This window comes from Tympanuchus pallidicinctus, unplaced genomic scaffold, assembly GCF_026119805.1.
Source record: "Tympanuchus pallidicinctus isolate F22 unplaced genomic scaffold, pur_lepc_1.0 scaffold22, whole genome shotgun sequence".
NCBI classification, from domain to species: domain Eukaryota; kingdom Metazoa; phylum Chordata; class Aves; order Galliformes; family Phasianidae; genus Tympanuchus; species Tympanuchus pallidicinctus.
In genome coordinates, this window is record NW_026294739.1 from 113,788 (window position 1) to 138,519 (window position 24,732).

A 24,732-nucleotide genomic window follows, 5' to 3' on the forward strand; every position below is an offset into this window, starting at 1 on the left:
GGTTTCTTCTTCCAGTCTAACACTATGACACTTGTAGATTGACAGCTGTAATGAAAAACAGTAAGAAATACAAATGACCATGAATGTATCAATGTCTTTGAAATGTTCTGTGCTATACTACCTTCTACAGATCCTACCACAGCAGGTAAAGCAGTTCTTACAAAAAGAAGGTCATGTGCCGTTGGTAGATCAGTTGGCATTAGTATCTGAATTATTGTTAGTCTTCACAGTTGAGATGAATGAGGCAATTCCTCCTCTCATAAAGCTATTTTTATTTCATCCTTTGGTAGAACTAAATAAATGGCCTTGTATTTATTTGCATTCAGAGGTTTTCTTTATAATAGGGCTAGAAACCTACAACATTCATTTAAAAACTTCACTTTTTCTGTAAACATTGTAATCCACAGAGAGTTACATATCTCTAATTTAGTATAGGCTTTTCACAATATGTGGTTTCTGTGGCATTTTCCTGGAAGTACTGCATGTCAGAGTTCTATGACAATGAAATGCTATCCCCACTGGAGAGAAGTAATTGAATTGTTTATTGTTGGCTTTAGATGATACAAGGTAGAAAGATTTTTTTTAATATTATTTTCCAGTAAGAAATGATTTTTGCATGTTTATGACTCATGGTGAAAAATTGTATGGGATTTTCAGCTGTGAATGTGGTGAGGTATAATGAAAGATGAGCTATAGTAGGTAGGTTTTTGCAAAAATTTGTGACAGTTCTTGCAACTTTTCTCTCACCTCTGTATTGCAATTACGTATGCTGTCCAGGAAAGTTAAGGAAGGAGTTGGCATTACACTAAATAATGTACAAATCCATTTGATGGAGAACAACTGATCTCTATCAACCTGACTGCTTTAAAATGTTCTTTATGCATCTGTCTGTACTTGAAATAAAAACATAAAAACTAGAAGGAGAGAAAGATGAGTCTTCAAGGAGTATAAATTGTTTGACTTGGCATGCACCGTGCAGTTGGGAAGCCTTTGAACATTCACAATCATACAGTCAGCAGATAGGCTCACATTTTAAGAATTTTTCTCACTTAGCACTGTGCTGCTGGGAAGTCATTTTGTTTAATCAGTATTAAACATTGAGTTGCCTATTTGTGGAAGTGCGGGGTCTGGAATGGTGGCCCTTGTGCTCTCCCACAGGCAACGCAGGTAGTCCTTGCCCTGTGCAGCACCTGTCACTTCCCAGTCTGAGTCTTGTCTCTTACATCAAGGCAAATAATCTGTTAAGAAGAGGAAGAATTTGGAAGAAAGTGCCAAAGGCAGATAAGGAAGTACTTAGAGGGCCTGCATCAGAGGAATGGTAACAAACATGAGGTAAGCAACAGGGTCTGCAACAGCAACAGCGTCTGCAACAGCCCCAATATAGCCAGAATTTCTAAGGAAACAACCAAGAAAACTGTGGATGTGCGTCGTGAGAAGGTCTCTGCATGCAGCTCATCATCCTTGTAGAAAAGAGGTGGCCATGGAACTGGGCAAATTTCTTGGCTGCACTGCTTTTCCAGAATATCCCATAGGCATGCAAGTGATTGGAGAAGCTGAGTGGATGGCTTTGGGGGGGGAGCAGAAGAAGAGGGCCTTGTTTGAGGGGCTGAGAATTGGGAAGAAGTGAACCTGTTCCAGCTATTCAGTAGTTTAGGTTCCTGTGAATGGAGAGACATTAAATTTAGGGCATAGACATGTTCTTCTCCTCAGTCACAGGCATGAGGCAGATTCCATGAGTTACAGCTAAGGTGGAAAAGTCAAAAAGTGTAGGCGTGCAGTAACCGAGAGTTCTGGGCAAAAGATGGTTTGCAAACTAGGCCAAAAATCAAAATACAGGAGTGATCAGAACTGGGCAAGCAAGAAAGGGAAGTGGAAAAACCCAGACAAAAAGCACTTAGCAGCAAGCTGAAAAATTCAGCGTTGTGCAGATGCTATTCTTAATAGTTCCTGCTCTGGAAGCTGACCAGGGCCAGTGCTTGATGGTCTCCAGCTATCCTGCAAACTTACTGATGCTGCCAGCTCCGTGGAGTCATGGCATCTACTACTTATTACTATTCTCCTTCCTTTCCTGTTCAGAGTTTTCCACCCCCATGAATTTGCTGGCATAGTTCCAGTGAAATCAAGACATCCTCCCATTTTGTGGATTTTTTTTTTTTTTTTTTTTTTTTTACTTTCTAATGATTTTGTTCAGATCTGTTGAAGAACTCTTGAGGTCATGCAAGTATTTTTGACATGCTTGAGTAGATTGTAGCTACATACTCTACTAATTACACCAGTAGATTATCTGAGTCAGGCATGTCCGGCCAATGCCCTGTGGGCTGCGTGTGGCTCTGCACAGCCTGTGATGTGGCCTCCCAAGATCCTAAACTTTTAACATTATTATGTGATTTTTAGTGATATGTTTCTTGAGTGGGTTGCACATAGCTCTAGCATGAACTGTGTAGGCAAGAACAAGAGCTGTGGAGGGGAGCATGGATTTCTGTGTTAACTTGGCTCTCATACCCACCGCACGCCCTCAGGTCGACACGTTATGTGCTCCTGTGCCACTTGTGCACAGATTGCTGATAATATCTCAGCCTTTGTAGATACGCATTTTTTGTTATTCGGCAGATGTATTTTTTTAAATTTAATAATTAAACTTTGGGAAATATATGATTGCCAAAAAATAATCAATCCGTAAGACTTCAGAATGCAGACTTTTAGAGTATAATGACACTGAAGAAATGGCTTATTTGTTGCCATTGAAGTAAAAATTACATTAAAGCCATTTTCTTTAACCTTCGCCAACCTGTTTGATAGAGCTACTGATGGTGCCTCAGTGGCTGGTAAAAAAGGAGGACTTTTCAAATCTTTTATTGGATGATGCAGTTGCCACCAGCAACTCATGTTTGATGAAACGCTGCATGTCACGTCAAGAAAATGTATGTGCAAAAGCTTCAAAAATGGATAACGTTGTGCAAATTATTGTCAAAGCTGTGAATTTCATAAAGTCCAAGGGATTGAATCTTTGCCAATTACAGGAATTCCTTATAAGTATGGATGCTGATTATGGGGACATCATTTACTTTTCTAATGTAAGGTGGATAATTCAGGGTAAAATGCTAAGAAGATATTATCATTCACATAATGAAATCAAGTGTTTTATGGAATCAAAACGAAAATTTGTGCCAGAATATGGATAATGGTTCACAGGCTTAGCATTTTTGATGGATTTGGCAGCTCTTTTAATTGAGTTAAACGTGCGTCTTTAAGGTGAAAATCAGCTTGCATGTGCTATGTTTCAAACCATAACAGCATTCAAAATAAAACTTAAATTATGGCAAGTTCAAATTTTGGGAAAAAAATTTAAGCATTTCACATAATTTTCAGCATTGGCTGAGCATAGTCCTGTGAACAGCAAAAAAATGCAACCTTGCTTTCTATATTGAAAAAGTAAGATAAGAAGATAATATAAGAGTTCAAGATTGCAAAAAAAAAAAAAAAAAAAAAACAAAACCCAAAACAAACAAACAAACAAAAACCCTCATTTTTTTTGTATATTTGCAACTCCAGTATAATATCTGTAAATTTTCAAATAAAATGTCACTGTAGTCAGAAAATTTGATCGTGCCACTGTAGTAGACTATTATATGCACCATGTTATTAGAGAAAAATATCCCATGCTTCACAATCACACCTCATTCCTGTCATCACTTTATGGCAGTACGTATGGTTGTGAACAACTGTTTCCAAATGCAGGGAGAGAAAAATGTCATCAAAAATCTCTGACGAGCACCTTGAGAACTCTCTGAGAACTGGAGCTGCTGCCATCAAACCAGGCTGATGCATTACTTTCACAAAAACAAGGTCAGATATCCCACTAGCATTCTGCTTTTGTTGCGCTCTTTTTTTAACATTTTAATTAAAAAAATATTAAAACTAAGATCAGTTTTATTACTTATATATTTTCAACTACATTAATATATACATACACATACATATACATACATGTATAAAATAGTATGTGTCCTGAGATGATTCATCTTCACTCAGTCTGGGCCAGGCAAGCTGAAAGATTGGACACCCATGATCTGTGTGGTGCTTGATAAAGCTGGACGTTTTTATTCTTCTCAATTGTTTGAAGTCTGGTGACATAGCTGCTTGTGGCCATCAATGATGTGTTAGTGAATCTGTGCTATTCTAAGAGGGTAAGGTTCACTGATCATATTAAATAATATCTCTTTTAATGTACAGTAAGAAACAAGGGGCTGTGGAAAAGAATTTTCATGACTTGTATTTTTCAAGTTGCACTTGTATGCTGTCATGCTGCGCTAACTGAGAAGAGGCAAAGTCAAGTTCTATACTGAGTGCTGCGTTGGTATTTCTTCAGCTTTCTGACTTTTCAATATTATTTTAAAGAACCCTTTATCAATGTAATCTTTATTTTAAAGCTAATTTGGGGTAACAGAGTCTCTGCTCCCTGTAGTCTACCTGATATTACCCCTGCCTGAAAGGAGCTGTGGGTTTGTAGAGCTAGATGCTGTTTAACGTGCTGCTCTCATTAGCAACAGTGCACAGTGCTGTGCTGACATCATTCTCCTGCACTGCTTATTCATCTTTCTAGCATTTCCTGGCATGCACTTCTTCATTCAAACGTAATAACTAAGGTATTTAAAACACTGGTAAATCAAATAGTCACACTTAGAGTGTGCATGCTTTGTGCTTGGTGAGCTTAATATATTTGGAGAGTTTTCCCAGTGCAAAACCATTCAAGTTGCAATGTGACTGAGCTGCACTTGCTGCCAGGCGAAGTTGGCTTGTGTCCTTCTGGATGAGTGTTTCTTGATGGTGGCCTTGCAGCTGTAGGTAATGATGGCTTTAGCTCTTGTGCCACAGCAATGCACACAAGTGACTTCACAAGCTTCCTGCAGTGGCTGGATCCTCTTGCTGGTGTGGCTGTGCAAGTGTGGGCTTTTCTCATGTGTGAAGTAGATAGTTGCAAGGGGTGTGCTGGTTGGAAATTTCTCTTTCTCATTTGATTTTGCCTCCTCCTATAGATGAATTGTTTTTAGTTACTGAATCTTCCTCAGTCTGAGGCAGCAGCTGTAGCAGACAGGTGAGTATCAGACTGAGAAAGTGTTGACTCTTGTTGAACTGTGCCAGACTCAATGTGAGGTACTTCTGGCATGATGAGTCTTGGAGTTTATGAAGACATTTATAACAGTATTAAAATATTGGGGTTTGGATTAGAGCTTTGTTTGGAAATACTGTTGAAAAGCTTGTCATAATATAAAAGAGTAAAAGCTTTCAGAGGATGGATTACACTAAGTTTAACTTCTGATAGTGCTTGTTCAGGAATATTCTGTACAGTGGATGCTATAAGCTCAGTTTATACAAATCAGGACTTACAACAAAGTTGTGAAGGTACATTGTTTAGTGTGTGCTAAAGACCCAGCTTGCTGCATTCAGAGTATAGCTTTTGCAGTGTGTACAGCATTTTAAAGATGGCACGGTATTTGGCATCTCTGCTGCTGTCACGGAGTTATCTAGATCAATCTGTGCATCTGACAGGGGGGCACCAGGCCTGTGGGCCCCCTGACCCCAAAAATGGAAAGGGAAAAAGGGAAGGGTAGGGAGATGGGAACTGGACTCAAACAAACAAACAAACAAAAAACCACCAAAAAACAGCGACAATGATCTAAGGAAGAAAACTTATTTTACTAACTATGATATCTAAATACAAGATAAAACAATATAATACAATCTAATTGAAATTGAGGCTAATAAATCAAATAAAATAAAATGAGAGAGAGAGGGTTTTCTGAAACCAAGGAAACCTACTTTGAACTAAAGGCACATGGCTTGGAAGCCCATCCACACCCTCTGCCAGGCAGAGAGTGAGAGAGCAAGATCCCATGACTTCCTTCCTCCTGTGACTTATCTTCCTCTCTGACCATGAGGCCTGCAGGATATATAGTTCTCTTCTGAGAGACAGGTATCCAGCAAGTTGTCAGTCTGCAGAACTGGAGTATTAATTCTTTAATTACCCATGCTTTGCATGATGTTATGATGTGGAATAGTGATAGAAAAAAATTGTAAAACCATGGCAGCTGCCTGTTTGAAACACTGTTAAGTTGCATGGTCAACTGGCAAAATGAATATGTATTTAGCTTTTGTTATTGCTAAATTACAGGCCTCTCTTTGCTTTTGAGAACTAACATGTATACTAACTCAAATAGCTTTAAAGGCCAAAGTCTCTTTGACTTTTACAAAATTCAGAGTGGAGCCCAGAAACTCTGCTGATTTAAAACAAACAAACAAAAAAAAGTAACCAAACACCACAGTAACCTCTGCAGCTGACTTCAGTAGGGGTGGCTCTATTGACACCAGTTAGGGATCAGTAGTTGCATTTGGCACTTAAATGATTTGCTCTTGTGACAAGGTGGTGATGCCTCTGGCTCATATTAAGTGCTTTGGGATTTCAGGAACTTTGAGTGGGGAATGTTGTTGCTTTCTAAGATGCTTATGGTTTAGGCTCCAGTGTAGCATAATTTTTCTTGTTCTGAATATGACTTCTAAATTTCAACAAAATACTTCATCCTGTTTTTTGGTCATTGCTCCATTCTTCCAGATATCACAGAGTAGAAACACAGATGAGTAGAGATACTTGCACAATAGGTCAAGTGCAGGTGGAAGATGCCTTTTGTGCTTTCAGTGAGGAAGAATGGGATTGCTCCTGCTCTGTTCCTCTAAACCAGGGATTTGATGTGGCAAATTGGCTTGTGCTACAGCTTGTAAGTTGTTCCTACTGTGACTGAAGGTGTCCTGAACAAAGAGGTGAGTGGAAAGTCCAACTCAAGCTGCAGGGGAAAGGCTTGTGATTCTTTGTATCATAATGACTTTAAGGGCTGAACTAGATGACCTGCAGAGATTCCTTCCAAACTGAATTATTTTACAGTGACATAAAATAGTGAGCAGCCTGGGGGGAAACAGTTATGAAAATCCTAGATAGCTATTAGCAGAATCAGATTGGAAATCATGCTATTAAGTTTTCTACCCAATTTCATATTCATGAATGTTGCTTTCTCTCTTCTCTTTGGAGTACAGAATAGCTTTGTTTCTAACCTTGAAGGAGTTTCCCATTAAGGTTTTCTCTCTGTTGATGATCAGCAGTGCTTGTGAAATACACCCCTCCATCACCATTGGATCTCAGTGTTCTTCACCACTTTTCTTTCTATTGGAGAGTATATTTTGCATTAAGATGAGAGATAAGATGAATTCATTTTAGTGACAGTGTTATTAAAGACTTAAAGATAGAAATGGTCGGTTCTAATTGAATCTCAGCACCCAGGTTGTTGTAGTACTGAAAACTTCTATTAGGTTTCTATAATTGTGTTAGAAGTTATAGCCCCAGGCTAATTTTGAAGCAAGAGAAACTGACAGTTTCCGTGCAATACAGTCCCAGCCTGATAGTACTGTGAGGGGAGTGGGACTTACTCTTTGCTGGTCTTTTAAAGGTCTAGCACTGTTAGGGGCTTAGTGCTGTCTCTATTTGAGAGTGCCCTCTATATTGCTTTTGCTCTGGACCAGCATAATAAACTAATCTTCTGGCTCCTGGAGTGTTCATCTGAAGACATAGAGGGATGGGGAGTCGCAGGAGTGTGGTTTCAGCTAAAATCTCTGTACTCATGGTTTTCTGGAAGAGATGTGTGATGCCTTAATGCAAAGAGTATCAGTGGATGCAGAACTGACAGCTGAGTGGCTTCCTTGTGCAGGTCCTGCAGGCAGCAAGGGGCACCATGCTTCAAACTATTCTCATACAGGTCTGAGCTTGGTAAAGGTCTTTCAAAGAAGACCTCAGAGGACTTCTGCAAGGGGATGTGTTCAGCATAGCAGCCTGGCATTGCAGAGGCTGAGTAATGCAAGCCCTCTGCTCTTGGACCTACTCTTTAAAACTGTTTTAATGGCTCAGCAGTCTGCACTATAATGTCACATACACTCCATGCTGCTAGCTCAGAAGCGATCCTTTTCTGACCTCTGGTTCCATGTGACAGAACAAACATATGCTCATAGGGCAAGCAGGAGTTAAAACTAGCCTTGTCAAGAAGCTAATTTCAACCCTAACCAACTTCTCTAGCACACAAGAGCAGGAGAGCATGCTCAGTTGATGGTTATTGTTCAGCTCTCCTGCTGCTCTTCCAGCTGCCTGCACAATGTAGTCACATCTTTGCAGCAACTTGGCTTGTGTGGGCAGAGTCATCATTCCTATTCCTGAAATTACTTCCTAAACTGATGCAAGTCTACCTCCAGAACAGTATCTTGAATGATATGCAGTCTGTCACAACCATTTTTTGTTTCATGAACTGGAATCAAAATGTAGGTTTATTGAAATATTTCACTTTTGATTTTGACTTTTTTACATAAACTAGCTCTGCTTTCAGGAGAGTTGTTAAAAGCTGGAAGGAACGTTTTCAAGATCGAACATGATGTTTTCAGCAGTTAAGCTTTTTGGCAAGGCAGATTTGTTAAAGCTCCTCCCTGTGATTTCATTCTCAGTGAGCTGTTGGCCTGACATTGACCCTGGGCACATCTTGTTTGGATGATGCGCTCAAGATTTTCAGAAGGTCTGGTGTATCCTGTTACCAATTTCTTCATTATTTCAGCTGTATATGCCATCTTACCATGCCTTAATCTGCATGGCCAGATGGTGATGATGGCTCATTAATGTTTGTGTCCTGAGTGAAATCCTTGAAAGGAAGGCATAGTCGTGGACAGTCGTGCCCACTGGTCACAGTTCTGTTGTTTGCAGTGAGGCCATCAGCAGTGATATCACAGCAGAGATCCCCTCATTGCTGATGGGCTGGGGCCCTGCTGGAGCAACTGCATGGTGAGATGGCCCATGCTGATGTTGTGCTCTGTCAGGTATCCAAGCATCCATTCTCACCTCTGTGAGGAGTTTGTTGTGTGGTGAGACCAAACCTCCTGCAGCCTCTGCCCCAGGTAAGGTACAGTTCCTGCCCCAAAGCTGTGGAGGGACAGGAGAAAGGAGGTACAGGCAGCTGTGGCCTGGGCCCACGCAGCCCAGCAGCCCCCCACCATCTTTGCTGTGAGGTGAAAGGCAGGCAGCTCCAGACATGTGCTGTTGCAGCATCTCATTGGGAAATTCTTATCTCGGTTTGCTGATGATTGCATTGGTAGTGGTTCCTTTCTAATATATGTATATATTATAGCTGTTTCGTTTGTAGGTTTTTTTTGTTTTGTCTTGGGTTTTTTTGGTTGCTTGGATTTTTTTGCACATCTGTTTTTAGATTTGCTCTTACTACTTAATAGATACTTGTGGATTTTTTTTGTTTGTTTGTTTGCTTTTTTTTTGGTTGTTCTCCCTACTTAAAACATGTGTTACATGAAGCAAAGGAGTATTTCTGTCTGTAACAGCTCCCTTCCAGAACTTATTGCTTCCATGAATGTCATACTGCATAGCAAACAGAGCTCAAATGTCTACTGCAACACTGTAATGCAGATTTCCTTATCAAGGATACAAACCTTACTGACATGCATACATCCAAAAACAAGAAGATGAAGAGAAAGTAGAATCAAAAATAGTTCACAAAAATTAAGAAATTTTTAACAGATTTTCAAATTTTCTTTAGTTTCAAGGTAGGAATGACTTCAGTGCTTTTGTTAAATATAGGTGAGCCATTACTTGCTTTCAGAAATACTAAGGTTACTGTTAGACAGGCAGAGATCTGCCTGTGTGTGGCTAAGCTTATAACCAGGCTTTTCTTTTATTCTATGTAAAATATCTGTTGATGTTCAGTACTGCTCAAGCTCAGAAGTTGTAGTACTTCCTACTGGTGTAACATAGCACTTATATATAAATGTAGCATCATAATTTCTTATCTTTGGCCCTATATAGGTAAACACAGGCTGCCACAGAATTTTTTTATTATTATTTTTTTTTGTGTGGCAACTATTGGTGCTTGCTTTTCTGTTTCTGTTGTTTTTTGGAAATCTGATTCAGAAAGGAGTTAAGCATGTCAGAACTAGAGAGAAATGGAAAAAAAAAAGTGCCACCAAGTTACCATACCTTTGGGAAAGCGTCGATGCGTTTATTTATTTTTAGCTGCTTAGAAGATTACAGATGTTGAGAGCCTTTCACTAGTGTAGGAGGCCAATAGGAAATTCCTTGAAGTGCTGCACAGTGCATATTGGATTCTAATTTAAACATGGTTTTCACTCAGATGTTAAAAAGTCTGATGCCTTTAGCATGAGTTGTGCAGTGGATGTGTTGCCCCTTCAAATGCTCATCTTCAGTGATTCTGTTGTTCCCTTGTATTTAGGTGATTTTGTGCCTAATATGTTTTGCACTAAATTTTTTTACTTGGTTGTTGCTTTCATGTTAGGAAGCATTATTTTAATGGCATTTGTTCCCTTTCTTTTAATAGAGTCAGATTTACAGATCTGTCAAAATAGAGCACCAACATGCTGCACCAAAAAAATGGAAGAGAGCTACCAGGCAGCTGTTCGAAGAGAAAGGATGCAGAGTATCCAGGCACTGAATTTTGAACTGAAGTACATGATTGTTGGCCATACCACAGCTTTTCAAGGTAGGAACTGTTGAAGTACTCCAGCTCTGTGATGACCAGCATGTAAAATTATTCTGTACAGATGAAAGAAAAGCTGGTTTTGTTCTTCATTTTTGTTGTACTGCATACAGTAGTCACTGGCTTCTTATTTACTTCCCTGCACTTTAATGGCCTTGCCCTTTGGAAAAGGTAAGGGTGTGTAGTCTTGACTGTTAAATTTAAGTACCTGCCTAAACCTATATAGGAATAGAATGGCCTTTATTCCTGAAATCATTTTAAAAAAGGATTTATGTGGATTTTTCAAGGCATTTTCAAATATCATTTACGTGCCTTGTAGTTGTTTATGCTTTTTGATACTCTTATGTGGTCAAACCATTTAGAGATGTAGAAAGTTCAATTGAAATTTACTTTTTGAAGCTGAAGAATGAGTGCTCTGTCTGATGTGTCAAATGAAAATACAGTTTTCATTGCTTTTTAAAATGTTTCACTACTTAACAGGTTACATGTAGGGTCCTCCTTTCTGGAATTATGACTGCACTGTTGAATCTGAGCACATGAAGGATTCTGTAGTGAAAGTCTGTTCTCATAACTCATGATGTTTTCGAAGATGTTTGCTCCAGCCTGTTCATACAGCTTTATGTATTTTCTTCAAACCATTATTGTTCAATTAAAGGGAGGGAAGTGATTGTGTGATTGTGTAGGATTGTTCATTATAAACTGTTGCACACTGGACTTTCTCTACAAAGGCATTTAAGCATAGACTGTAAATGTTAAATGTGGGATTGATTAAGTCAGTTGTTGAGTGATGAATCCAGCTTGCTGACACCCATGGGACTAAGGTGCTTAATTTTATCTTACTAAATATATGCTATATTTAGTGCTGAACACCTTATGGAATGGGTTTTTGAAAACAAGGCAGTAATTATTAAAATACAAAATTTCGAAGTCTATATGATTAAGCTTGTTGTTACAAGACTTTTTTTTTAATCAAATAGTAGATTTTTTTTTTTTTTTTTTTTTTTTTTTGCTCAGTTTCTTCCATTTGTAAAATATTATTTAAAAAAGAAGTGATTGTTAGTGAATAAAAGATATTGTAGTGGCAATGGTAAGTCATGGCCTGAACCTATGGGTTACCTGGTGAGAAGGCAGGGCCAACCCAGGGGAGCTCAGGTGCATGCAATGTACCAAGTGACCAGAAGGGGTGGAGCCAGGATGCACCACTTCCCAGTCATCATTTAAGAGTTGGCAGTGGAGATAAGGGTATCTTTTGCTGGAGATCTGTGCCTACCTGAGGTCTTCCAAAGATAAGCAGCTCTTTTCTTTCATTTCTGTATCTGTGGCTGCTGCATTTAGGCTCATTCTCACTTGCTATAGACAAAGATTTTGTAACCCTGCTGTTATCATCTGATTATAGCATTATGCATATTATCTAAAGTTCACAGTAATTGTCGCTGGATGCCATTAGAGATATGTAAATGCAAGGTGAAAAAAATCTGCTTTTGGTTGCTTACTTTTTTCTGTTCTGTACCTTTGAGCAAAGATAAATAAAATAAACCTTTGGTTTATTTTACAATCAGTTTTTCTAAATGTTTTGGTAACTCCCATGAATTAAAAATTTGGTTAGAGAGCTCTCTGGAGGAATGCTGTAGTAAAAGGGTCCCTGTTGCAAAGGTGTCTGTTGGCATTGTTAAACGTTGGTGAGTTATTCAAGTAATCTTTTAGTATTGTGACAGAATAGAGATAAGGTCAGAATAGATTGACCTACCAGCCCCTTTAGGTCAAACCAGTGGCTGTATGGTCCGTTGTTGAAGAGGCCTTTTGATGAAATGAAAGTAGTAGTTAGACTTTTCACACAGTTTAAATTTACAGGCATGTTCCAAAAATGGTTAAATAGGTGGTTGGTAACTTGTTATGTCTGGCCTTCTGTTTATGTTAGATGGACCATTCAGAAATGCAACTTTGCACTGTTGTGTTGGGAGCTGTTTTGTTCTAGGCGTCAGTGAAAAACCTTTTTCTCTATCTTGTGTCTTACACATCTTGTTGCTACACATAGTACTGTGTGAGATACTTAATGAGATGGAAGATTTTTTTTGCACTGAATTAACTTTGTCCTTTTGGTCTGTTTTAGTTTGTTGTTCTTTTGTATGGTGAGGGTGCTAAAAGCACATTTGAAGTCTTAACAACAATAAATTCCTTATTTTAAGCTCTCAGCTGCGTTTCAGACTTCAGGTTTCTTACAGCAATGGGAGCTAATTTGGACTTGTGAAAAATAGCGTGTTTTTTTTTTTTTTTTTAATGTGTCAGTGTTTACTTGTATGGTTTTTGTGCACAAAGCTTTCTTTTACAAACGCATGTACACTTTTTGCAGTGTTAGGAACACACTTGCCTTCAATAGTGTTAGTGTAGTCAAAGCAAAGCACTAGTTAGTTCTCTTAACTGCTGATGTGGCAAATATTTCTTTAAAAATTTTGTAAAGGGGAAGTATTGCTCAAACCTTGCTGAATTGTTTAAGGAAGATAAGGGGAGGCAAGATGAGCCAGGGCAGATAAGACTTAGAGGACTGCATCCAGCCAGGATACACCATTCTTGAAAAGAATGTAACAGATAGTTGCTGACTGTATCCTTTTGGTTTAGGCTTAACCCAGATCAAAGGTGAAAAAGGACAAGTGGAAGACATAGAGCTTTCATCTTATGACCCCAGAAGACCACCATCACAATTCAGTACTCATGTGGAAAGGGCTAGTGATGGAGAATATAATAATAATCGCTCGGATGTAATTGTAATATACCTCCTATTTGTGGCATATATACGACTTGTCTTTATAAATATTTCTTAACCTCTACCTCATGGTGTGCAAGCTAGGAAGGGCTACTTGGTTTGCACCCAGCATGTGTGCACAGTGCTGATTTAACCACACCTGTGTTATAACTGCTTTGTGGTTATAGAGTTTGATTTCTGCTACAGTACTGTGACACACACAGTACTGTAGCAGAAGTCTGACTTTTCCTGTAGTGAAAGGAATTAGATTTTGATGGGAAGAGAGGGCAGTTTTTTTAGAGTGAGGGTGGTGGTGTTTGTTTCATTTTACAGTCCTATCCCCTTATTTTCTTTCATGGAAGTCAAAAGACACTTCTAAGGGCCAACAATTAGATACCGCAAGTATTAATGAGAGAGCTTTATCATGTGAATAAGAGTTTAATAGAGGTTCAGTTAAGTATTTCCTCTACAGTGCCTGGGATGCCTTGATCTGAAGAGATTCTATTTACTTTTAATTGAAAATATTATTTAAGTAACTTTGCCCACAGCAGAAATATGACGATTTTCACAAGTGCCAGAGCTGGATTTGCAAGTTTGTAAGATTCTATTAAATACAGTGCAGCTGTGGGCAGTCTTGTTTTGTTTGGGCTAATGCCTGTTCCTGCATATGGTCATCCTTAGAACTACAGTTTCATGCTGCTGTTTTTCCCCCTTTTAAGTCTTTGGTATTAGTGATGCGGTATTTACTCGAACACTTCATAAATCATACTTCTGTTTGGGTGGTTTTTGTTTGAACTTCTTTGTCTAATGCTGTTGCATGTGATTAGAGGAAGAGGTGCACTGATATCAGCAGCACAGTTACTTCCATCCAAAAATGAACTTATCCTTCTCTGTTTTTGCACCCAGGCCTGCAGTATAGAAATGCACAGGGTGACCATTCGAACAAACGAGCAAGCAGGATACTTTAATTTTGTAACTCGCTTTCCTCTTTGGCTGGAATGTTTTCCTTTTGAAATTGCTGAGGTTTTTTTTTTTTTTTTTTTTTTTTTAATCCTAACCTTTTTTCAGACATGCATATAAGCAATATATTGCTTTAGCTTAGATTTAAATAGTTGTGTTTCTTATTTCTTGTGGTGATACTTGGCGCAGTCATCCTTCTGCTCCCCACCCGCCTCATCAGTTCAGTCATGCAGTCACTGCAGTCCTTGGGGACAGGTCCAAACAAGGCAACTTTGATTCATTGTTTGTGGATTAGAAGTAGTGTGGGTGTGGATGCTGAAAGTTGCTGTCAGAGGAGCTATCAATAGTCCGCTAGGAAAGCTTTGTTGTGGGCAGACAGCAGAAAGAAACCTGCCAACCCTCTTCCATATCCTTTACGGTGCTGTGTGAAGACTTACAGAAAGCTTGGCTCTGCTCCTTTTTTATGCTGAGGCTAATTTGAGGGAATGAGAGTTAGAACACTAGTAATTTATTTGCTCTGCTGATAGTCTCTGCAAAGAGACAGAGTGAGATGCTTTGAAACCTACACATTTCATTCACCAAATTAGGAGGTAATCAGAAGAACTTGGCAGATTCCAGGAAAAAAAAGTATATTATTTGCTGTATTTTTTACTTATACATCATGGGATAGAAATTGTTCACTCTCTGTGAAAGAAAATATTTTATAAATAAAATATGGTAGTCATAAGGCAATGCTTTTTTGGTGTTTCTCCAAAATAGCATTGTTTTGCCCTTCTGTTAGGGGGGTCAGGTGTTCCCATATCCTTTCCCCTGCAAAAGAATATAACAGCTTTGTAACATTCTGCTTCTCTCTTAACTGTGAGAGGTTTGAGAGAAGCTGTGGGTATACTCTTTGTGTTGGGTGGGGAGATGTGAGATGCAAGAGGTCCTTGTTGCTATTTTTAATAGCAGAAGCTGCTATTGTGGCATTGCTGTTGTAAGTATGTTGTTCTGCCCTGTTGTCACCTGATGGCAGCTGACAACTGAGAAGGACATGAATGATACAAGGCAATGGGAGAACTGGTGGTAGCAGATTTGGATCCCGGAGCCCCTGGTTCTCAATGAAAGGTCTGAAAGTTCAGTTATCCAATGGATCCCCAAAATCTCTAAGCACAATGTTCCTGATTTGGCTGTCTCTCTGGTAAACTGAATGGGTCAGCTGGCTTCCGTAGGTCATGGGGTTGATACCAGTACCAGTGATAAGCACTGTCCAGTCTAAATGACCCACCCGAACACTTCCACAAGTAACCAGAAGTAAGTGCACAAGCTTACAAGCAAACAGTCAAACATTTTGGATGCCTACCTGTGCGACCTGCTATAGGGAACCTGCTTTGGCAGGGGGGTTGGACTCGATGATCTCTGGAGGTCCCTTCCAACCGTTACAATTCTGTTATTCTGTGATTCTGTGATTTTAAATCTTAATTGGCTGAGTTGCTTTGTTGCTGGCATTTATTTTTACTAAATTTAGAAATATCAGCTTGAAATATGGGTGACTGGCTAATGGTGTTAAGATACAGTGATGTTTAAAAAACAAAAGATATTTGGGGAAGTGCACTATGTTTTGTAGTTAAATAACACATGCAGTATAGTCATAATACGGCTAACAGATACAGTCCGAAGTCAGAGCTATTTAAGAAAGGGGAAAAAAAAGAAAGCTAACTAGCACCAAGAGACAAGCACCAAGCATTGCCATTATGCCTTTGGTTTGCTTTGCTTACTGATGGATTGCAGAAACATAGAAGTTTTTTAATTAGTATTTTTTTATAATCTTGTATTACGTGGCTTCTTTCTTACCCCTTTCTGCGAACTAAATCTGCCAAGTAGTATTTTGTATGCTAATGACCTTTGAGCTGAAATATATTATTTTGTTTTGGCTCATTGCAAAAATTACTCCTTGCAGAGAAAAGAAAGAAGCTTCATTAGGGTATTTCTGTCCACCTCCTGTATGATGTCTATTCCTATTCCCATTCCGATGGCCAGATGATCTGTGTTTTCCAGCAGGAATGACAGCCTAAGGAAGGCTAGAATATTCCTTTTTAGCTGTAGCCTCACGTGGGCAAACTGCATGCACTTAGATTGCTGCTGTTTGCCTGCTGCTGTTCTTTGTTGAAACATACAGAGCTCTTTATATGGTTCTTTCTGTCTATAGACCTTGAAGCGCTGTTGAAAAGGACTTTGTTGTTTTATCAGTGCTAGAAATAGATAAAGTGAGGCTCTGGGGAGGGGAGATGTCCTTCCATAAATGACACAAGAGCCCATAGGCAGGGCCAGGAGTCCACTACAGCTTATCTTAGTGATATCTTCTGATCCCTTGTTTAAAAAAAAAAAAAAATTAAAAATAAAAATAATTAAAAAAAAAAGTATGTATTAATGATTTCTAGGGACTTTAGTGGGGATAGTGATTTTGGCTGCTTGTAATCTCATGATTGAGATCCTCATTTTTGTTCTTGATCTTCACAGTTGGACTTCTTCACCCTGACTGTGGGTCAGGTCAGTGTGTTGGACAGGGCAGTATGAGAAAGCGACGTTCTGCATCAACTCCTTCATAAGATTCCTCCTTCTACTGGTCATAAACCCAGTATACTTACTGTGTTGTCATCAGAGGGAATTCCCCAGGTTTGCAATTTACTGTAAAAACTGTTCCAATGTAGGTGGAGGCAATTAAAGAACTGTAGGTAGGAGAGCCAAAACCCATTAGAAATGAATGGCCTATGTAACCAAAATTTGTGTGCAATGGTGCTGAAGAATCACCTTTAAGAGAGACATCTGATACTACCATGCTGCTTTGTGTCCCTGGCTTTGGTGCCATCTCAGTTGAAATGTCAGTAACTGCCTCACTTTGGATAAGGCTATAGGGCCACCTAAAGACTTTGTCCAGTGGCAAGGTAAATCAGAAATATGAGCAGTGGATCTTCTTTCTTTTTTGTACCTTTCTGTTTCTTGGTGAATGATAATTTATTAGTTTTGAGTTGAGGCTGAAATGTACTTGTTTCAGTTGTGCAGTTATCCCTTTTTGCCCACCCCCTCCATCCATTAATTCTTTTCTTTAAACAAGCTGTCATTTGGATGCCTCAAAAATTGGCACTGTTGACAGCATGCTGTCAACAATCCTAGTATGCGTCAGGCTACTTGCTTTAAATAGGCTGGATGGTATTTCCATTGTGCCATCTGGTTCCTAAGTTTTGTTGCTGAACATGTACTATTCCCAGTATAAATATTCATCTTCTATATGCCATTTATGGCTTTAGAACCTGATACTTAGCTAAAATTTCAGTCTTGGTCTGCATATGGGGTGGGAGGAGGGATACTAAATTCTGTTTGTTAAAGTATCCTTTTTCAGCAAAAGATAAAAATAATTTTGCAATGTTCAGTATTTCCTAATGCACTCACTTTTCTTTTAATTTTGCATGTTCATATGATAAAACTTAGAGATATGTCAGGGTCTGTGAGTAAGTACTAGCACAAAGTTGTGAATGGCAGTTATTGAAGTCATGGGGCAAACTGTGTGTTTGACCTCTACCTTTGCAGAAGTTGGGTGTGCACTTTAGTCAAGATTCTAGATGCATGGATACTAGGTAAGAAACATGAAAATGAAAAACTTGTATTGCCTGACCTTGACTGTCACCAACGATGGGGCACCACCAAGTCTCTGGGCAACCTGATTGCCCAGGTCAGTGCCTCACTACTCTTTTATTATAAAAAATCTTGTTCCTTATTTCCTGTCTAAATCTCCTGTTTTATTTTAAAACCATTTCCCCTTGTCCTGTCAGAGCAGGCCCTACTGAGGAGTCTGTTCTTCTTTCTGACATCCTTCCCTTAGGTACTGAAAGGCTCTCTCCAGTTTCCCCAGTCTTCTGTTCTCCGGGATGAACAACCCTAGCAGGTTGAGGGCAGTGGTCCTGCCTCTCCACTGGATGATCCACTATGCATTAAAGGAACAATATAATGAATGTGTTTTGTTTTCTATATACATACAGGCTGGAAGTTAAATGTGTAAACAAACTAAAAAATAAACTGTTATCTTTAAGATCTGTAGTGCATATTCAGCATAAAATGAATGTGTGTATAAGTTCATCCCAGGCTCTAAAGTCCTGTGAGACTCTACAAATCTTTTGATTTTTTTTTTTTCCCCTATACTTTCATCTCCCATTGTATGTGTTCTGAAAATTGAGGTTTTTTTTTAAACTGTATTATTGTGTTCTTTGTATCTGTTGTAATTTCTATGGAAATAAATGGGATGCATTAGTTTGGGAGAAACCTACCTGCTTCTCCATGCTACTGATTGTCATGAAGAATATGAGAAGGCATTAATTTTTTATTCTCTCCTCTAATACAAATAATTTTTCTTTTTGGAGTTGTGGCAGACTGAGAGCAAAAAAAGGTCTGCTTTTTCAAGCAGTACTGTTAGTTCAGAAGGGGAAAATGGTACCATTATTGTTGAGCATGGAGAGAACAGCTCTGGCTGAGAAAGCTGAGCTGCATAACTTTGGAAGATAGTATATTGGGAAAACTTTATTTTTGTCCTGTTCAAATACTTTCAAAATTGTGTCACTGGCTGCTGTTTGAGATAGGAGATAGGAATCTTCAGTCTGATGTAGGCTCTTTTCACAATTGTTCTTACTAAATGCATGTTGTTAGGAAGATTTCTACTTGACTTCTGCATTTCATATCAAATGTAGTACAGGGAGCTTGTCGTTTTGTCAAAAGTTCAGCACAGTTGAAGTGGTTTTTCTGTGACCAAACTGTCCTTTGCTTACATTTTTCCCTTCAGAACCAGCAACACCATTTGTCTTCAGCTTGTACTTTCTAATGGGGCTCTTCATCTGTAAATTTGCTATCTATTTATCACAGCATGTTTTTGGTCAGGATCTGTAATAATTGTCTTGCAAAGTTTTTTTTCTTCACACAGTTAAAATCTCACCAAACACTCCTGGAATTTGCATATTAGTGATTGTATCATCTTTAAGATTAACACCACTAGTGCCTATTCAGAATTCAGCAGGAAAGATAGTTTTCCTAGCCATTCTCTCTTTGATACTGCTACTGCATCTGAAATAATGCTTTTCGTCTTGTACTTTCCAGTGTAGGCCATAATGCTAGTCACTTACATTTTGTGATCTAAATGTCAGTTTCTGTCACAGACCAATAATGCCAACTACCATTTATTATTTCAATTACCATGAAAATTCAGATGGCATTTTCTGTTTTATCTAGTGCTGTCTTCCATGTTGGAGAAGCATGGCTGGAAATACCATCTACAATTTCATTATCTTCCTTTAAACGTCTCTCCTTAAGGTCAAGATAAACAAAATGCTTGTTAAAGTCAATCCAAAATATGCTGAAACTACTGCTCGCTACAGTGACCAGTTTTGTCATGCTTATGCTGTTTCTTGTCTTTCTTCCACTGTGTATGTTTATATGTCAGATGTTGTTTGCCTTTGCTTTTATTGGCAACTCTGAGACAGGCACCATTTTTTATCCTGAATCTCTTGTACCTGTGATATTTGTGTTTTGTTAGCATCCCTGAGTATTATAGTATGCAAATAACTTGAGTTTGGCATTTTTTGTGTGTTTCTGATTACATTTCCCATCCTCCTACCTTGTCATTTGGGCAGCTTGTCAGAAAGATGAAATTACTAGTTTATTTTCCCCTTTGATGTTTTTTTTTTTTAATGGGGAAAACTTTTCTCTTTCATAAAAAGAAGTTCTAGATGACCTGATATGCTTTCGAAATACCGAATTTAAGTGAAAGATACAATGAAAACCGAGGGTGAACAATTCTAGCCTTGGACTGTAAATTCAAGTAAATCTTTCAAACTCTATCTAGTAACAAAGATGATGTCCACAGAAATCTGTATAGGATTACAAAAACTATTAACCAGATTGCATATAATGAATATTTTATAAAACACAGTAAAACTTTTTAAGTCTGTTTTTGTGCTGAGGTGATATGCCCTAAAGAATGGCCACAAGCGTGTTGAAAGCCTGTGGTTGAGAGAGACCAAGACAATACTGGGAGTCCTGTGGCTGATGTATACTATAAACTGCCTCATCAAGCAGAGCTTGTTGGTGAAGCTGCCTTTCTCCAGCTTCAGAATGCATCACAATTGCAGGCCGAGATTACCAGGTCAGAGAGAGGAGTATCCTGAGGATAACTGGTCTGACTTTTAAAGACAGACGTAAAGAAGGCATTCAGAACCTCTGCCTTTTCCTTATCCTCAGTGGTCACATTCCCAGCCTCATCCAGCAAAGAGTGGATATTCTCCTTTGTCCTCCTCTTACTGTTAATGTATTTATAAAAGAGTTTCTTATTCCTTTTCACCCCAGCAGCTAGATTAAATTCAAGCTGGGCTTTTGCCTTTCTGATTTAACCTCTACACATCCTAGTGACTTCCTTGTGTTCATTCTGAGTGGCCCGTCCCTCTTTCCACAGGCGGTAGATTCTCTTTTTCTCCCGGAGCCTCAGGAATAACTCCCTATTCATCCATGCTGGTCTTCTTCCCCGCCGGCTCATTTTGCAGCTCAGGGGGACTGCCTGCTCCTGCGCCCTTAAGACTTTCTTCTTGAAGAGCAACCAGCTCTCTTGGACCCCTTTACTCGCTAACACTGAATGCCAGGGGACTCCGCCTAGTAGTCCCTCGAACATTTAAAAGTCCACCCTCCTGAAATCCAAGGTAGCAATTTTACTATTCCCCCTCCAGGCTCCACCATGAATTGAGAAATCTATCATTTCATGGTCACTCTGTCCAAGACAGCCTCCAACCTCCACATCTCCCACCAAACTTTCCCTGTTTGTGAACAGCAGGTCTAGTGGGGCAGTTTCTCTTGGGAAGTTGTCCTCTACGCATTCCAGAAACCTCCTAGACTGCTTCTTCTGTGCTGTGCTGTACTCCCAGCATGTGTCAGGGAAGTTAAAGTCCCCCGTGAGGACAAGGGCAGGCGACTGTGCAGCTCATGCCAGCTGCTTACAGAATACCTCGTCTGTCTCTTCATCCTGTTTTGGAGGTCTATAACAGATGCCCACCAGGGTGCCTGTCTTGTCAGCCCTTTCTCTGATCTTTACCCATATGGATTCAATGTTATTGTCCCCAGTCGTGATCTCAGTAGCGTAAAAGCATTCCCTAACGTAGAGAGCCACACTGCCACCCCGCCTTCCTTGCCTATCCTTCCTGAAGAGTTTGTAGCCATCCATTGCAGCGCTCCAGTCGTGGGAGCAATCCCACCACATTTCCGTTATGGCAACTAGGTCATAGTTTGTCTTCTGCACAATGGCTTCCAACTCTTCCTGTTTGTTGCCCATGCTGCGTGCATTAGTGTAGACGCACCTCAGCTGAGCCCCTCGCCTCTCACCTAATCCCAATACCACTTCCCCAGGCTGCTCTCTAGCAGGCCTGGCTTTATCCCCCTCCCCCTTCCTATCTAGTTTAAAGCTTTCTCTACAAGTCCCACCAGCTCCTGGGCAAGTATCCGTCTCCCTTTTGGAGACAAGCAAATCCCATCAGCAGACCTCAGGCCAGGTGCCGAGTAGACCACCCCATGATCAAAGAACCCAAAATTCTTGTGCTTGCACCAGCCTCTCAGCCATGCATTTATAAGATGGCTTTTCCTGGTCATCTCAGTGCTCGTCCCTGCCACCAAGGGAATACTGGCAAACACTACTTGTATGCCCACTCCATCAACTAACTTCCCCAGTCTCCTAAAATCATTTTTTATAATCCTCAGGCTTCTAACGGGGATCTTATCACTGCCGGCCTGAACTATCAAATGGGGGTAATAATCAGAGGGGCAGATAAGGCTGGGGAGTTTTCTAGAAATATCCCTGACCCCGGCCGTAGGAAGGCAGCACAGCTCCCTACGGGTAGGGTCATTTGTAGTGAGATTGATTGCTTCCATGGCAAGTTTGAAGAAGATGCCAAGCTCTGTGATGCAGTTGACATGTCTGAGAGGCGGCAGGCTGAACAAGAAACCTAAACAGGCTGAGCAGTTGGCCCAGGGGAATTTTATGAGGTTAAAGAAATCTAAATGTGCAAGCTGTGCACTTGGGTCATGGCAACCCCTGCTACCAGTACAAACTGGGGGATGGGGGGAGGGTGGAAGGATGGAGCATGGCCCTGCTGAAAAAGACTTGGGGGATACTGGTGGATGACAGGTGAGCATGAATCAGCACTGTGCCCTTGCTGCCCAGAAAGCCAATCGTATCCTTGGCTATATCAAAAGAAGCATGGCCAGCAGGTCAGGGAGGTAATCCTGTCCCTCTGCTCAGTGCTGTGAGGCGTCACTTGGAGCACTGCGTCCAGATGTGGAGTCCTTAGTACAGGAGAGACATGGAGCTGTTGGAGCACAACCAGAGGAGGGCCACAGAAATGATGCCAGGGATGGAACAGCTCTCCTACAGGACAGGCTGAGAGAGCTGGGGCCATGCAGATGGAGAACAGAAGGCTGTGAGGAGCCCTGATAACAGCCTTTCAGTATCTGAGGTCTGCTGGAGTAGGGCAAGGGGAAATGATTTTGAACTAAAATGGAGGAGATTTAGAATGGATGTAGGGAACAATTTTTTTGCAATAAGAATGGTGAGGGCTGGCACAAGTTGCCTGGAGAAGGAATGGATGCCGTGTCTTTGGAGACATTCCAAGTCAGTCTGGATGGTAGTCTGAGCACCTGATAGGGCTGTAGGTGTCACTGTTTATTGTGGGGATGTGGGACAAAATGACCTTTGAAGGTCCCTTCCAACTCAAATGATTTTATGACCTTATAGTGCAGTGATGATAGTCTTGTGAGTAGTTCTTTGTTTTAGTTCCGCATGTTGTATGCAGGTTTACTTTATGAAATAGCTTCAGTTGTTTTTCAAGCACACAGTGCATGGAACTGTGCTAGTAGATAACTAATGGTTTTATTAGTTCTGCCAGAAGCATGTTTGGTAATGATTTTTTACTCTTTTCAATCTATTTCTATTATATTATTTTGACTTTAAAGCAAAAGTGTTTTCTTGTTTATATATCTTTGTGGTGAGTATATGAACTCTGTGGAGTTGTTTGGTATGAGGCTTTGAATGGATGGCATTATTCCCTGTGAGGTGATGAGAGAAATACATGTTAAATTCATCTTAAAGGAAACAATAAATCATCTAGGTAGAAATCTTACATTTAGCGTTAATAGTCCTGAGGACGTTTTGCTTTTGCTGACATCTGATACCAAGAATGTAAGCAATTTGATGCAGAGATGGTCTCTTCATTATCTATTTAAAACTGTGCTTTGTTCAATCTGGGTAGGGCACATTGATTCTAGAACTGGAAACCCAGTGAACACACACATAGTGTTTGTGTTCATCTTGTATCTGTGTTCACATTTCACCTGTGAATTGCTGTAATTACCTTTCATCATTTTTGCTCTTTCCAGTGCCTTGTCAGGCTGTGGACCGTATCTCCAGAGTATGAATGCATGGTGAGAATGTAATTCTGTAAATTGATGAAAAATAATAGACTAGATGAAAAATAATAGACTAGATGGAAAGAGCACACGTGCAATTTGAAGAGAGTGTGCAGTCGTCAAAAGAAAATGAAGAAAAGCTTGCAAAAAGTGGACAAATAAATCTGAGAGCTTAACCAAGGCTTTACTACAGTTCTGCTCAGAAGGCAATGTTTTTGTAACTGTTACTGTTTCTGAAATTTCATTTATTGTCATCATTCTTCAGGAGGTATGTCCACTTGTGAAAGTTCAGTTGCCTGATGAGTTTTCTCACATCTGTTTGGACATAGCACTTCCACAGAACTAGCATTCCTGCTTTCTCTCTAATTATATGATGTTCCCCATTTGTGCTAATCCACCGCTGGGTATGTGAATAATTCAGTAAATCTCAAGTACTGAAGTTGAATTGCTGCGAATACTAACAACTCCACTTTCCCACTTTCTCAAATTAGTCTGACATTTTGTGAAGAAAGTGTATAAAGACCTGGGAAGAAATGTGTTCTGATGTTTTCTCAATAGGAGTCTTAGTGTATGAAGACAGCTTCTGCCCTAAACTACTTTCAGTAAATAAGTAGGACTGTCCTTCAGTATACTGGGGAATCTAATTTTTGTGATAATTCAACTTTTAATTATATATCCCCTTCCTCTGAAAGTTTGTTGAAGTTTCACTTACTATTTTATTGGTCCTCTTACTATGAAACTGAAAACAGAAAATACATTCTCTTAGGCCATTTCTAGATACAAAGTTTTCAAAATTTTAGATGTTTTTTGTACGAGATTGTAGGCACCGTGACATTGAAATAAAAATAGGAGAAAAAAAAGTTGGAGATAATGAACTAAATCCAGAAAGACTGATTTACGGTCACTTCATTCTCACTGTTGCATTTTCAGACTTGGAAAAGAAAATGATTGAGAGAGACTGGCAAGGTTAAGACAGCAGATATC

At 39.7% G+C, this 24,732-nt stretch overlaps 1 protein-coding gene across 4 annotated transcripts in view; it reads left to right on the top strand.

Moving 5' to 3' along the window:
• The window catches only part of LOC128082687 (glypican-5-like), a 366,543-nt gene that overhangs the window by 18,661 nt on the left and 323,150 nt on the right, over nucleotides 1–24,732 (top strand). For all 4 annotated transcript variants that reach the window (XM_052687115.1, XM_052687116.1, XM_052687113.1 and 1 more), the window contains exon 2: nucleotides 10,425–10,586. In XM_052687115.1, the coding sequence (XP_052543075.1) occupies nucleotides 10,425–10,586 (162 nt within the window). The remainder of the gene's footprint in view (nucleotides 1–10,424; nucleotides 10,587–24,732) is intronic.